This window comes from Chiloscyllium punctatum, chromosome 2, assembly GCF_047496795.1.
Source record: "Chiloscyllium punctatum isolate Juve2018m chromosome 2, sChiPun1.3, whole genome shotgun sequence".
In the NCBI taxonomy this organism is placed as follows: domain Eukaryota; kingdom Metazoa; phylum Chordata; class Chondrichthyes; order Orectolobiformes; family Hemiscylliidae; genus Chiloscyllium; species Chiloscyllium punctatum.
The window spans coordinates 22,797,461-22,810,958 of record NC_092740.1 but is presented as its reverse complement, the minus strand read 5'-3'; the positions used below and the strand labels follow the sequence as shown (position 1 = coordinate 22,810,958).

The 13,498-nt window shown below is 43.0% G+C and overlaps 1 protein-coding gene across 1 annotated transcript in view; it reads left to right on the top strand.

Moving 5' to 3' along the window:
* The window catches only part of LOC140492916 (15-hydroxyprostaglandin dehydrogenase [NAD(+)]-like), an 84,911-nt gene that overhangs the window by 25,805 nt on the left and 45,608 nt on the right, over positions 1–13,498 (top strand). The window contains exon 3 of the mRNA XM_072591728.1: positions 7,262–7,368. Coding sequence (XP_072447829.1) covers positions 7,262–7,368 — 107 coding nt within the window. The remainder of the gene's footprint in view (positions 1–7,261; positions 7,369–13,498) is intronic.

Below are 13,498 nucleotides of genomic sequence, written 5' to 3'. Positions count from 1 at the left end.
GCCTAGATTCTGGGCTCTGAATTGGTAGCTCATGCCCATAACTTTCTGACTTCTGCATAACCAACTGGGACAAGGTTGTCACAGTAAAAGGAATGAAAGGAGCAGAGAACAATTACAGTTGTTGCTATGGTTTCGCTTTGTTACGAAACTTGCAGGAACAATTATTTGTACAAAAATGATAAACTCTTTATTCATAATGTCTCTGAAAGCAAATAGGAAATATGCAAGATGTACAAATTCCCTATAGCAGAAATAAAGGACAATTTAATTAGCTCTGCCATGAAATATACCAGAGTATAATGAGAAAAAGCCAGCTAAGGGAAGGTAGAATAACTAAAATGGTTGACAATTTGAGAAGAGTAATAAATGTTTCAAAGTACTTGGATTCAAAATGATAAGGCCATAATATGTAAGAGGCAGATGTAGGCCATTCAGCCCATCAAGTCTGCTCTGCCGTTCAATGAGAGCATGGTTGATCTGATAATCTTCAACTCCACTTTTTTTTCACCATAACACCTGATCTCTTTCCCGATTAAATATCTGTTTTGAACATACTTCAAAGATCCAGCCTCAACAGCTGTCTGTGCTGAAAAATTCCACAAAATCAGTACCCTCTGAGAGAAAAATTCATCTTCACCCCTGTCTTAAATATGTGTCCCCTTCATCTCAGATTATGTCCTCTGGTCCTAGACTCTCCCACAAGGTTAAAAATCACATGACACCAGGTTATAGTCCAACAGGTTTATTTGGAAGCAGTAGCTTCATCAGGTAGCTGTGGAGCAGGCCGGTGTTGTGGAACCTTCTCAGGTGGGAACAGCACTCTGAAAGCTAGTACTTCCAAATAAATCTTTTGGACTATAACCTAGTGTTGTGTGATTTTTAACTTTGTCCACCCCAGTCCAACAGCGGCACCTCCACATCATGCTTCCCACATGGCGTCTTAACCACTATCCGGTCAAGTTCCCTAAGAATCTTGCATATTTCAATAAAGTCTCCTCTCATTCTTCTAAATTCCAATGGGTACGGGCCCATATCTACTCAATCTCTGCTTATCATATAGTCTCTCCATACCCTGGATCTGACTAGTGAATCTTCTCTGGTCAATCCCCAGTGCAAATATACCTTTCTTTAGATAAGGGGCCTAAAACTGTACTCGTGATGAATATGTTAATTGTGTTGATGTAACTCTGACAGCAACAGCCACATATTATTGAGGTTATGAAAAGAGAGGAATGGAAGAACCGTATCAGAGAGCTGTTACCAGTATTCTGGGTATTAGAATGCTCATGTTTATTGGACTTACTGAGAGTTTTATAATAGCTACTCTTCATAACATAAAGACAACAGAAGCAGACTGAGTGTTGGAGTAGTCTAGCTGAGTCAAGGAGCTTTGAGAGCACAGTACAGACATCCAATGTTCTGACCCCATGGTAGAATCCAAGATGGTCGAATAATGTAGGCTTGAGTACATTGAAGCAATCCAGTCCATGGAGGCAGACATATCAGTGCCAATCAACCACATTGTAATCTCCCCCTAATCAGCAGATTAGAACTTTTTCTCTTAAACTGGACAGTTGAATAACCAGCCCTTTCTGTACCAAGCTTGGGCAAGTGTCAGTCATTCTCTGCAATGCTCTCAAAACCACTGTTATCCTCACTGCACTGTATTCGAATCACTTTCCCAGGTAATTGTGGTGTGTTTTTGTCTACTGCAAGGATTGGGAGTTCAGTGGTCTAACCATATTCTAAGTTGTGCTTGTTTCAGTTTTATCTCGACTGTTTTTCATGCATTGTAAGTAAGAGTACCAAGTGTGGTTCACTGCTTAGCAGATTCTCTTCTGAGCCAGAAGCTTTATGTTTACCTCAAAGCTTTGAGCACAAGATGCACACCAACACTTACAATGTCGTATGAGGGGAATATTGCACCGTTCTTTGTGGCATATCTTAAGATAAGATGTTAAACTATTTGTTCACTCAGTGACATGAATGACATCATTTCACTACTTCAATGATCCAGCCTCAACAGCTGTCTGTGGTGAAGAATTCCATAAAGTTAGTACCCCCTTCAGAGAGAAATTACTCCTCATCTCGGTCTTAAATACGCCTCCTTGTGCCATGCAGTCTTTACAAACCAAGCAGAAAGCAGAAAGAATCATTACCAAATCAGGTGGTGCTTGAGTGTCAGCCAAACTGACATTTTAGCCACTCCCAATATTATTTTATATCCAGCAAAGATAAATGTTCAAAGGAAGTGACCAAAAAATTGTTCTTAGTGTGTCTGAGATTTTTCTCCGGTATTGCACACAGAGCATTGTCTTGAATATTTGATCTTCAATTCCTGGGACATCAGGCCAATCCTGAAGGGGTGGCAGCCCCAGTATGTAGGGGTCTTGGATCAAATCTTGGCATTATGAATTCAGTTCAGATGCAATCCCTCTGTAATTTGGTTGACAAAACGCATCAGCCAGATTTGAATTTCAAAGTTATATGAGTTGGTCAGTTTCAGAGTGATTCATGCATATTCTAATACTAGCTTAATATATAATCTGAAGCATATTGCCATCAGTGAAGCAGTGCTCTCTCTTCTTTGTAAACAGACTGATGACAAAAACCTGACCCTCGTCCCAAAAGCAAGAATTAAATGGGATGAGCCAGTGCAGTCTAATGATATCGTACAAGGGCTTTTGAATTTGTGATGCTTCACCATTTTCAAAGATCATTTATTTAAATCTGTTCAAAAAGAATTCTTCAGAACCCTACCTATTCAATTTACTATCCCTAGTGAATTTCTAATTTGTAGCACTTCATACAAAAAATAAATCTGAGCCACGTACAGAAATCTAAGGGCACAATAAAATAATTCATCATTGTGGTACTGGCAGTCTTATGATGTGGACATGCACTTCTGCAATGCCCATTTCCAGACTTGGAGGTTATGGAGGGTATTGTGCATTTTCTTCTAACAGAGTGGTTTAACTGATGCTGCAATGCTTATGTTATCTCCCATAAGAAGCTGAATGTTGACATCAAGACATTGAACAATCAAACAGATATTTAATGCAACTAACTTCAGGCATGGAGGTGTCTGGACTAACACTTACCTATGTTACAGGAGAAGAGCATGCTTTCAGTAGAATGTTACAGAAACATAAAAGTTAGGAGTAGCAGTAGGCCTTCAGCCCCTTGAGCCTGCTCCTCTAATAATTATGATCATGGCTGATCAGCAAAGTTCAATCGCCTTATTCCCCCCCACTCCGCCATACCCTTTAGCCATAATAGCTATATCTGCCTCATTCTTGAAAACACAATGTTTTGGCCTCAACCACTTTCTGTGGTAGTTTAATTACACAGGCTCATCACACTCTGAGTGAAGAACTTACTCCTCATCTCAGTTCTTATGGAGGTAAGGCTGAAGAATAGGACTGGCTGGGTAGCTCTTTCAGAGGTCGCTATAGATATAATGGATTGAATTGCCTCATTCTGATTGTAAATTCTATGCTTCTATGATTAAACGTTACTCCTTATTCTTAAGCTATGATCCCTGGTTCTGGACTCTCCCATCATCAGGAGGTGTTCCTGCATCTAACCTGTCTAGTCCTGCTAGAATTTTGTAGGTTTCTATGAGGACCCCTCTCAACGAGAAATTGCACTATGATGGTGGAGACTGAGGGATCTAAGAGTAGAGAGTCGGCAATTCAACTAAGCAAAAGTGCTGCAGATGCTGGAAACCAGAGTTTAGATTAGGGTGGTGCTAGAAAAGCAGGTCAGGCAGCATCCGAAGAGCAGGAAAATTGACGTTTCGGGCAAAAGCTCTTCATCAGGAATGGAGGATGAAGGGCTTTTGCCTGAAACATCAATTTTCCTGCTCCTCGGATGCTGCCTGACCTGCTGTGCTTTACCAGCACCACTCTCATCTAAAGTCAGCAATTCAAGGCAAGTGAGGCAGCAGAAGAGAATCTGCAGCCTTAAACCTGTCAACAAAGGAATAGTCAGCTGGCTAAGTTCCAAGAAAACTGGAAATAATTGAGGTAATGTGTAACTTGCAAAAAAATGTGGAATTTCTTGCTTAAAACTGCATATGTTCAGGAATTTCAGTACAGGAGGGAAATGCATTGGATGCCATTGCAATGAACATAGTGGTTAACTGTTAATTTAAATCTGAGTCTGAGATCTGAGATGCAGTGACAGAAGTAATAATTGGCTGGTTCAAAAGTTTCAGCTTTGTGCATTTGTGATGGCTTATTGTATGTTGAACATATCAGTTAGTTTGAAACAATATTTATTGAAAAACTATACCTGTTGCCTTGAACAAATTTAATTACTTTGGGGGAGGGGGCGCAAGAAATTATTGCTTTGATTGTGTGTTGTAATGTTAAGTTTGATGGGGCAGGGATAGTAATTATTAGAAGTGTTGATGTTCTCTTCTGTGAAAGTCCAAAAACCCTAAACGTCAATAGGTTTATAGAGAGTGCTGTTATTATGTGACTGCATTACTTAATAATGAAATATTAAGGATGAAGAAGTAGTCTCTGAAAATCTGCAGAGCCTACAAGGGAAAAAAAGACATATTTTGACCGTGTCTGCATGAGTTTCCGAAGTATGAAAGATGTGATGTGAAGGATTAAGGATGGGGGTGGAGAGTTAAGGTTTGGGTGGGCAAGGACTGGCAGTGGGACAGAATTGAATCAGAGACCAGGAAACAGGAGAAGCACTGAGCCCATGATTTTCCTCCCAGGCTCTGGAACAGCAGCATCCAGATTCACTTCTGAGTCACAAATTGATTATCCTCTGTTAAATTAGAACCAGGTAAAAATAAGTAACAAAATCCCATTCTTGTGAAACAGGTAGATGTCATGGCTGGGTCTAGATGATGGGCTAGGGAATATCCAACAAGTGTTAGGAACAAATTACTGCAGATGCTGGAATCTACTGAAAACAATAAATGCTGGAGATCACAGTGGGTCACACAGCATCCATGGAGAGACAGCAAGCTAACATTTCAAGTCTAGATGACTTTTCATCTGATGAAGAGTCATCTAGACTTAAAGCATTAGCTTGCTCTCTCTCCATGGATACTATGTGACCCACTGTGATTTCCAGCATTTATTGTTTTCATCCAACAAACATTCTTGGTTTTATAGTAAATATCATTCCCTTGCATTAAAATTTGACTGACGAAAGGGAAAACCCTAAAACAAGCTCAGAATTAAAATCTTCATCATGTTTATTTTGTGTGTGTACATGTCTGTGAGATTATCTGTGTCTATATTGTCTGTATGTGTGTTATCAGTGTGTGTGTATGCATGATGCCTGTATATGCGAATGCATGAGTGCATGCATGAAATGCCTGTCTCTATATGTGCATGTGCATGCACAGGTATCTGTCTGTGTGTGCATGAGTATGTGTGAGTGTTTGTCATTTGTGTATGTGTGTGTGTGTGTGTGTGAGAGAGATTTGGATGATGGAAGAGAAAGAAAAGTGGTTTTTTTTAAAACTATAGCCTGGTACAGGTACTAAACCCCTGTAGTCCAACTTTAACTTTAGTGTGGGTGAACGTTAAGATCCCTTATCTAGTGGTAACAGACCAGCCATACCCTAAACATACCTGGTAAAAACAATGACTGCAGATACTGGAAACCAGATTAGTGGTGCTGGAAGAGCACAGCAGTTCAGGCAGCATTCAAGGACCTTCGAAATCAACGTTTCGGGCAAAAGCCCTGATGAAGGGCTTTTGCCCGAAACGTCGATTTCGAAGCTCCCTAAACATACCTACCTAGTGCTATTAATTGGGACCTAACACTAGCATGCTTGGAATAACACTTTGAGTCAAGAGTCAAACACTAGCTCCAGGCAAAATGCAATTTGAAGTCCCAAAACCCATGTAGGATCCTGAACACCGGTGTTGCACAGAGTCGGTTTCCTCACCTGGTGATTGGATGGCAAATCTCCAAAGGTGCGATCCTATTTTGTGTTGGTGAGGTGCAGGCAGAGCTGCTTAGTCTGTGGGAGAAAGTAGCCCAGTCCAGAGCAATTCTGGTTCTCTATCAGCCCAGCCCCACCATTCTTCTGCCTGTCTGCCACCAACACCCCCCCCTCAACCCCCACCATCAACCCCATCTAGACATAGGCCTCCCTCCTTCCCCACACCTTCAGGCCAGTCGACTTGTTCATCTTGGCAACTCAGAGCTAAAGGGTCGCCCCAAGGTGATGCTTGACCTTGTCTTCCAGATGTTTTTGGGACCAGGCAGCTATCCAAATGAAACAGGCCCCCACATATAGAGAGAGAGCTCAGACCTTTGCTGTGCCCCCTCCGGTGGGTAGGCGGTAAGAGTATGGAGCCTAAATGGACGTCCTTAATAGTCATGCAAGCTGGAAAGAAAAGTTTGTGGATCAGAAAGTTCAGAAGTCTCAATGCTGTCCATTCAAGATGTATGGGAAGAACCGACAATTAAATGTCAGAATTCACTTGTGCTGTTTCTGAATGGGTGGCACAGTGGCTCAGTGGTTAGCACTGCTACCTCACAGCACCAGGGACCAGGGTTTGATTCCAGCTTCGAGCGACTGTCTGTGTGGAGTTTGTACATTCTCCCCGTGTCTGCGTGAGTTTCCTCCCACAGACCAACAATGTGTAGGTTAGGTGAATTGGCCATGCTAAATTGCCCCTAGTGTCCAGAGATGTGCAGGCCAGGTGGATTAAATGCAGGGTTACAGGGATAGGATAGGGGGCTGGATAGGCTGCTCTTTAGAGGATTAGTATAGACTTGATGGGTCAATGGAGAAAGTGAGGACTGCAGATGCTGGACATCAGAGCTGAAAATGTGTTGCTGGAAAAGCGCAGCAGGTCAGGCAGCATCCAAGGAACAGGAGAATCGACGTTTCAGGCATAAGCCCTTCTTCAGGGATTCCTGAAGAAAGGCTCATGCCCGAAACGTCGATTCTCCTGTTCCTTGGATGCTGCCTGACCTTGATGGGTCAATGGCCTGCTTCCACAGTGTAGGGATTCTATGAACTGACAAAGAGTCCACAAATGAAGCGTTAGCCTGTTATTCTCTCCACACAATGCAGCGGAGGTAGGAATTTCACTTAAAGCTGAACTAAAACAGCATACTAAGCAATCCCAAGCCACATGAATTCATGACATCTTGAAATCTTCCAGCGATCTAAACATTTTCCACATCTATCTATTGTGGAAAGCTACAGGGAAATTGCAAATTTTAAATCTGATCAAACAAATCAAAAACCATTCACCATTTCTTCCAGATGTTTTTAGTCAAACAGTGCAGACGTTTGGAAGACTAGATGTACTGTGCAATAATGCTGGAATAAACAATGAAAATTCCTGGGAAAGGACCATTTCTGTCAACTTGGTAAGTATTGTATGATGGAATGCCATTTCATTGCCAAGTCTATCTGAATAAATCAGGGACTTTAAAGCAAAGCCTATAGAAAAGCCTGTCTTGCAATCATTCCTTCAATTGCTGCCCATTAACCTTGCTGGATTTCTGCCCGGATACTGCTCTCCCCCAGGTAGGCTCACCATGTCAAAGGGTTTTTTTCCTCTCCATTCTGTTCCCTATGCCTCCCTGTGTTTTTGTTTCTCTAGTTGGACTATATTTAGAGTAAAGCATTCAGTCCCACCAGTGCACCTTACAAAGGATATGTTGGTTTGGAAGGGGTAGAGGTTGCTTTTAAATCTCACATCTTCAAACCTAGAAATGGGGTCACAGACAGAAAAAATATGGGAATTGCTGAGTTAGAGCAAAGATTCACCGGCGAGAGAGCAAGGGGAGTAGAGTTTAATTATAAAGGAGGTAAAAACAATGACTGCAGATGCTGGAAACCAGATTCTGGATTAGTGGTGCTGGAAGAGCACAGCAGTTCAGGCAGCATCCAAGTAGCTTCGAAATCGACGTTTCGGGCAAAAGCCCTTCATCAGGAATAAAGCGGTTGAAGAGCTTCAGGGCAGAGGAAATGACCTGGGAGTTGCAGTGGGAGAGGGACTCCCTGAGATTCTTGTGGAGAGAGGAGGAAAACTTCTTCAAGGCAGGCATCCTTGCAAGAGGATTCGCAGTAGGGTTAAAATCAACGAGGTAAAAACAATGACTGCAGATGCTAGAAACCAGATTCTGGATTAGTGGTGCTGGAAGAGCACAGCAGTTCAGGCAGCATCCAAGGAGCTTCGAAATCGACGTTTCGGGCAAAAGCCCTTCATCAGGAATAATCAGGAACATGTCTTTAATTATAAAGACATGTTGCACCAACTAGACTCAACCACTCCACTCAAGATTAAGTATTGGACTAACTGAGGTTCTTAAGATGATACACGGAATTGACAGTGTAGGTAAAGATAAATTAACTGAGGTGCTTAAGATGATTTGAGGAGTTGGCAGTTTAGATACAGAGAAACCATTTCTTCTCTTGGAAAATTCCAGAACCAGGAGGCTGTCACTGAAATAGGAGCAAGTTTCTTGAGGAATGATTTCATGAAACAGTTTGCTAGATAAAGGCTGGCAGAACTCTTTTGAGGCTGGGAAGATAGTTTAAAATGTCAAAGCAGGTTTATTAAGCAAGAGTTATGAAACCAGAGCAGGTGCATGAAATTTAGGTTCAAAGCTGCCATGGTATAACTTAATGGCAAAACAGGCTGGAGAACAACACTGAAATCAAAAAATGCTGGAAATCATAGCAGGTCAGACAGCATCAGAGCTATGAAGAGTCATCTTGACTCAAAACGTTAGCTTGCTGTCTCTCATGGTGAGATCTCCAGCATTTGTTGCTTTCAGTACAGATTCCAGTATCTGCAGTAATTTGTTCCCAGGCTGAAGGAGCAGCAAGGCACCCTTCTATTCCTATCCTCCTGTTTTTGTTATTGTGTGTAGGATCTTACTGGTACAGGAGATCCACGGCATTTTGCTTACACGACAATTAATCATTGCACTCTGAAGTAATAGGCCAGGGGGAGGGCTGCAAAATGCTTTCATAACAAGACGATATGTTGAAGGAAGTTGCATCAATATTTTATGAGTAAAGGTTCTAGTCCAAATTTTATTTATTGCCTGAATAATTATTCCCATACACTCATTTGTTTTTATTTGTACATGGGAAAGTTTTGCTCGGTCAGCCTTTTTTTGTCCATTTCTAATTGCCGAGAGAATGATTGAGAGTCAACCACACAGTGAGTCACATGAAGATGTTTATTGAGTACAGGAGCAGGGATGCCTTGCTGCAATTGAACAATGCTATGAGTTCAGTAGGTAATTTTAAGACTGTATCTAATTAGACTTCATGTTCTTAAATTATCATGCTTTACTCAAAATATTGATTCAGCCGCATTTAGAATACTGTGTACAGTTCTGGTTGCCACATTACCAAAAGGATGTGGACACTTTGGAGAGGGTGCAGAGAAGGTTTACGAGGATGTTGCCTGGTATGGAAGGTGCTAGCTATGAAGAAAAGTTGAGTAGGTTAGGTTTATTTTCATTAGAGAAAAGGAAATTGAGCAGGGACCAGATTGAGGTTTATAAAATCATGAAGGGTATAGACAGGGTGGATAGAGACAAGCTTTTTCCCAGGGTGAGGGATTCAATAACGAGAGGTCACGCCTTCAAGGTGAGAGGTGGAAAGTTTAAGGGGGATACACGCAGTAAGTACTTCACACAGAGGGTGGTGGGCGTTTGGAACGCGTTGCCAGCAGAGGTGGTAGAGGCAGGCACGGTAGATTCATTTAAGCTGCATCTGGATAAATGCATGAGTAGATGGGAGTAGAGGGATACAGATGCTTAGGAATTGACCAACAGGTTTAGACAAAACATTTGGACCAGCTCAGGCTTGGAGAGCCTAAGGGCCTGTTCCTGGGCTGTAAATTTTCCTTGTTCTTTGTCTTTATTTCATCTATGGAGCAATTAGACAATAGACAATAGACAATAGACAATAGACAATAGATGCAGGAGTAGGCCATTCTGCCCTTCGAGCCTGCACCGCCATTCAATATGATCATGGCTGATCATTCCTAATCAGTATCCTGTTCCAGCCTTATCTCCATACCCCTTGACTCCACTATCTTTAAGAGCTCTATCCAATTCTTTCTTAAATGAATCCAGAGACTGGGCCTCCACTGCCCTCTGGGGCAGAGCATTCCACACAGCCACCACTCTCTGGGTGAAGTAGTTTCTCCTCATCTCTGTCCTAAATGGTCTACCCCGTATTTTTAAGTTGTGTCCTCTGGTTCGGCACTCCCCCATCAACGGAAATATGTTCCCTCCTGCCAGAGTGTCCAGTCCTTTCATAAGCCTATAAGTTTCAATCAGATCCCCTCTCAGTCTTCGAAACTCAAGGGTATACAAGCCCAGTCGCTTCAGTCTTTCCGTGTAAGGCAATCCTGCCATTCCAGGAATTGACCTCGTGAACCTACGCTGCACTCCCTCAATAGCCAGAATGTCTTTCCTCAAATTTGGAGACCAGAACTGTACACAGTACTCCAGGTGTGGTCTCACCAGGGCCCTGTACAGCTGCAGAAGCACCTCTTTGCTTCTATACTCAATTCCTCTTGTTATGAAGGCCAGCATGCTATTAGCCTTCTTCACGACCTGCTGTACCTGCATGCTTGCCTTCATTGACTGGTGGACAAGAACACCCAGATCTCTCTGAACAGCCCCTTTACCTAATTTGATACCATTGAGGTAGTAATCTGCCTTCCTGTTCTTGCCACCAAAGTGGATAACCAAACATTTATCCACATTAAACTGCATCTGCCATGCATCTGCCCACTCACCTAACTTGTCCAGGTCACCCTGTAATCCCCTAACATCCTCATCACATTTCACCCTACCACCTAACTTTGTGTCATCAGCAAATTTGCTAATGTTATTGCTGATACCATCTTCTATATCATTTACATATATTGTAAAAAGCTGCGGTCCCAGCACGGATCCCTGCGGTACCCCACTGGTCACTGCCTGCCATTTCGAAATGGAGCCGTTAATCACTACCCTTTGTTTCCTATTAGCCAACCAATTCTCTATCCAATCTAGTACTTTGCCCCCAATCCCGTGCGCCCTAATTTTACTCACTAACCTCTTGTGTGGGACTTTATCAAAAGCTTTCTGAAAGTCCAGGTACACTACATCCACTGGATCTCCCTCGTCCATCTTCCGAGTTACATCCTCAAAAAATTCAAGAAGATTAGTCAAGCATGATTTCCCCTTCATAAATCCATGCTGACTCTGTCCTATCCTGTTACTATTATCCAGATGTGCCGTAACAATTGAACAATACTGAAATGTTATGTGCAGGATTTGGGAAGACAATACTTGAAGTATTGCCTGCAGTTTGCCCTCCTTATCTGAGGAAAGATGTTCTAGCCAATGGAGGGCGTATAACAAAGGTTTAACAGACTGATTCCTGGGATGGCAGGACTGATGCTTGAAGAGAGATTAAGACGGCTAGGACAATATTCATTGGAGTTTAGAAGAATAAGGTGATATCTCTTAGAAACTTAAGAAATTTTAACAAGACTGGCAGGGTAACCAGAGGAAGGATGCTCCCAGTGAGAGGGGAGTCCAGAACCAGTCTAAAGTCTAAAGATGCAGGGTCAGCCATTTAGGACTCAGATGATGAGAAGTTTCTTCACCCAGAGAGTGGGGAGTTTGTGGATTCCTCTTCCACAGAAATTAAAGCAATAAATGTTTTCAGGGGCAAGTTCGACATAGTTCTCAGGGCTAAAGGGCATGGGGAGAAATCAGGGAGAGGCGGTGGCAAAGTGATAGTCACTGGTCTGGTATTTGAGACTCAAGATTAATTCTTTGGAGACAAAAATAAAACAAAGAACTGCGGATGCTGCAGTTCTAATGAAGAGTCACCAGCCTCAAAACATCCCCTCACATGCTGCCAGTACTGCTGTGTTTCACCACCAGTTTCTGCTTTTATTAATTGTCTGGGGCCATGTGCTCAAATCCTACCATGGCGGCTGGCGGAAATTGAAGTCCAGATTTTATTGATTGAAGCAATAAAACTAGTCATGACAGGAGCGTATCTTTGATTGCTGTACCAACCCATCTCTTCCAAGAAATGCCTGCCGAGTTATGTCCTGAACCTAAGAAACAAGACAAATCCAACCCAGCCAATTACCACCCCATCAGTCTACTCTACTCTTGATCAGTAAAGTGATGGAAGGTGTCATCAACAGTGCTATGAAACAGCACCTGCTTAGCAATAACCTGCTCAGTGACACTCAGTTTAGATTCCTCCAGGGCCACTCAGCTCCTGACCTCTTTACAGCCTTGGTTCAAACATAGACAGAAGAGCTCAATTAGAGAGGCAATATGAGGCTGATCAGCCCTTGACATCAAGGCCTCTTTTGACCAAGCCTCTCCAGCCTTTCTTTATAACTCAAACCTTCCACATCTAGCAACATCGTAGTAAATCTTTTCTGAACCCTGTCCAGTTTGATAATATCTTAACAAACTAATACAGCAAAAACTATAGTATTCCACCCTCCAGTGCCATTTTGAGTTACAGATGGTATGAAGATAAAGCTAAAAACAGAGTTCATCCTCCCTTTTTGTGCTGTGCATGACATCGAGGTTTGAGAGAGAGGGGTCTCCACAATGGGTTCTGTGCCCACTATCACAGTTCATTCCAAAACTCCCACACTGGCACCACCACTGCTGCCACTGCTCCACCACCAGGAGCACCACACTGGACCTATTACGTCACCGCTCCCCCTCCATCCACCAGGAGTACCGACTTGGGCCTACCGCATTGTCGCAGTTGTCCGCCAACCACAGATGCCACCTTCTCCACCGACCACAGAGTCCGCCCTTCTGTCACCACCATCTTGAAAACCATTGCCATTGCCACTGCCTGGATTCCTGCATTGGGCCCACCAGCGTTAAACATGCCATGCTCCGGTGCCATCTATCATTGCTGGGCCCACACTCGCTACTGTCATGAATGCTCTGCACTGGGCTCGCTCTCCCAAGGAGCTGAAATCTGCCATCATGGCCCCAGATGTTCGGGAGGCCGGGCCTTCTCTCTCCTTGCTGAAGAAGCCAACAAGAACTCCAAGGAGAGGAAAAAAAAGAAAAGAGAAAGAGAACAACAGAAAAGAACAAAACCAAGAAATGAAAGTAAAAAGAAACAAAGAAAGCAGATGGAAGCGGACAAGCTCTGGGCTAGGAGCTCAGATGTAGTGCCACTACTCCACCGCCATCTTGGACTTGCAATGTTCCCATGCTTAGAGACACTCTAACAACCACCACATCACCATCACTGAAACCCCCACTATCAACATCCTGAGGTTCATGTTGGCCAGAGACTCAATGGGACTTTCCATATAAAAAAAGAGTAGGTCAGAGTCTAGGAATACATAAGGGAGTAACTCACCTCCAGACTTCCCAAAGCCTGTGCACTATCTACAAGGCACAAGTCAGGAGTGTGATGGAATAGTCCCCACTTGCCTGGATGGCTGGAGTTCCAACAACACTCAAGAAGCTTGAC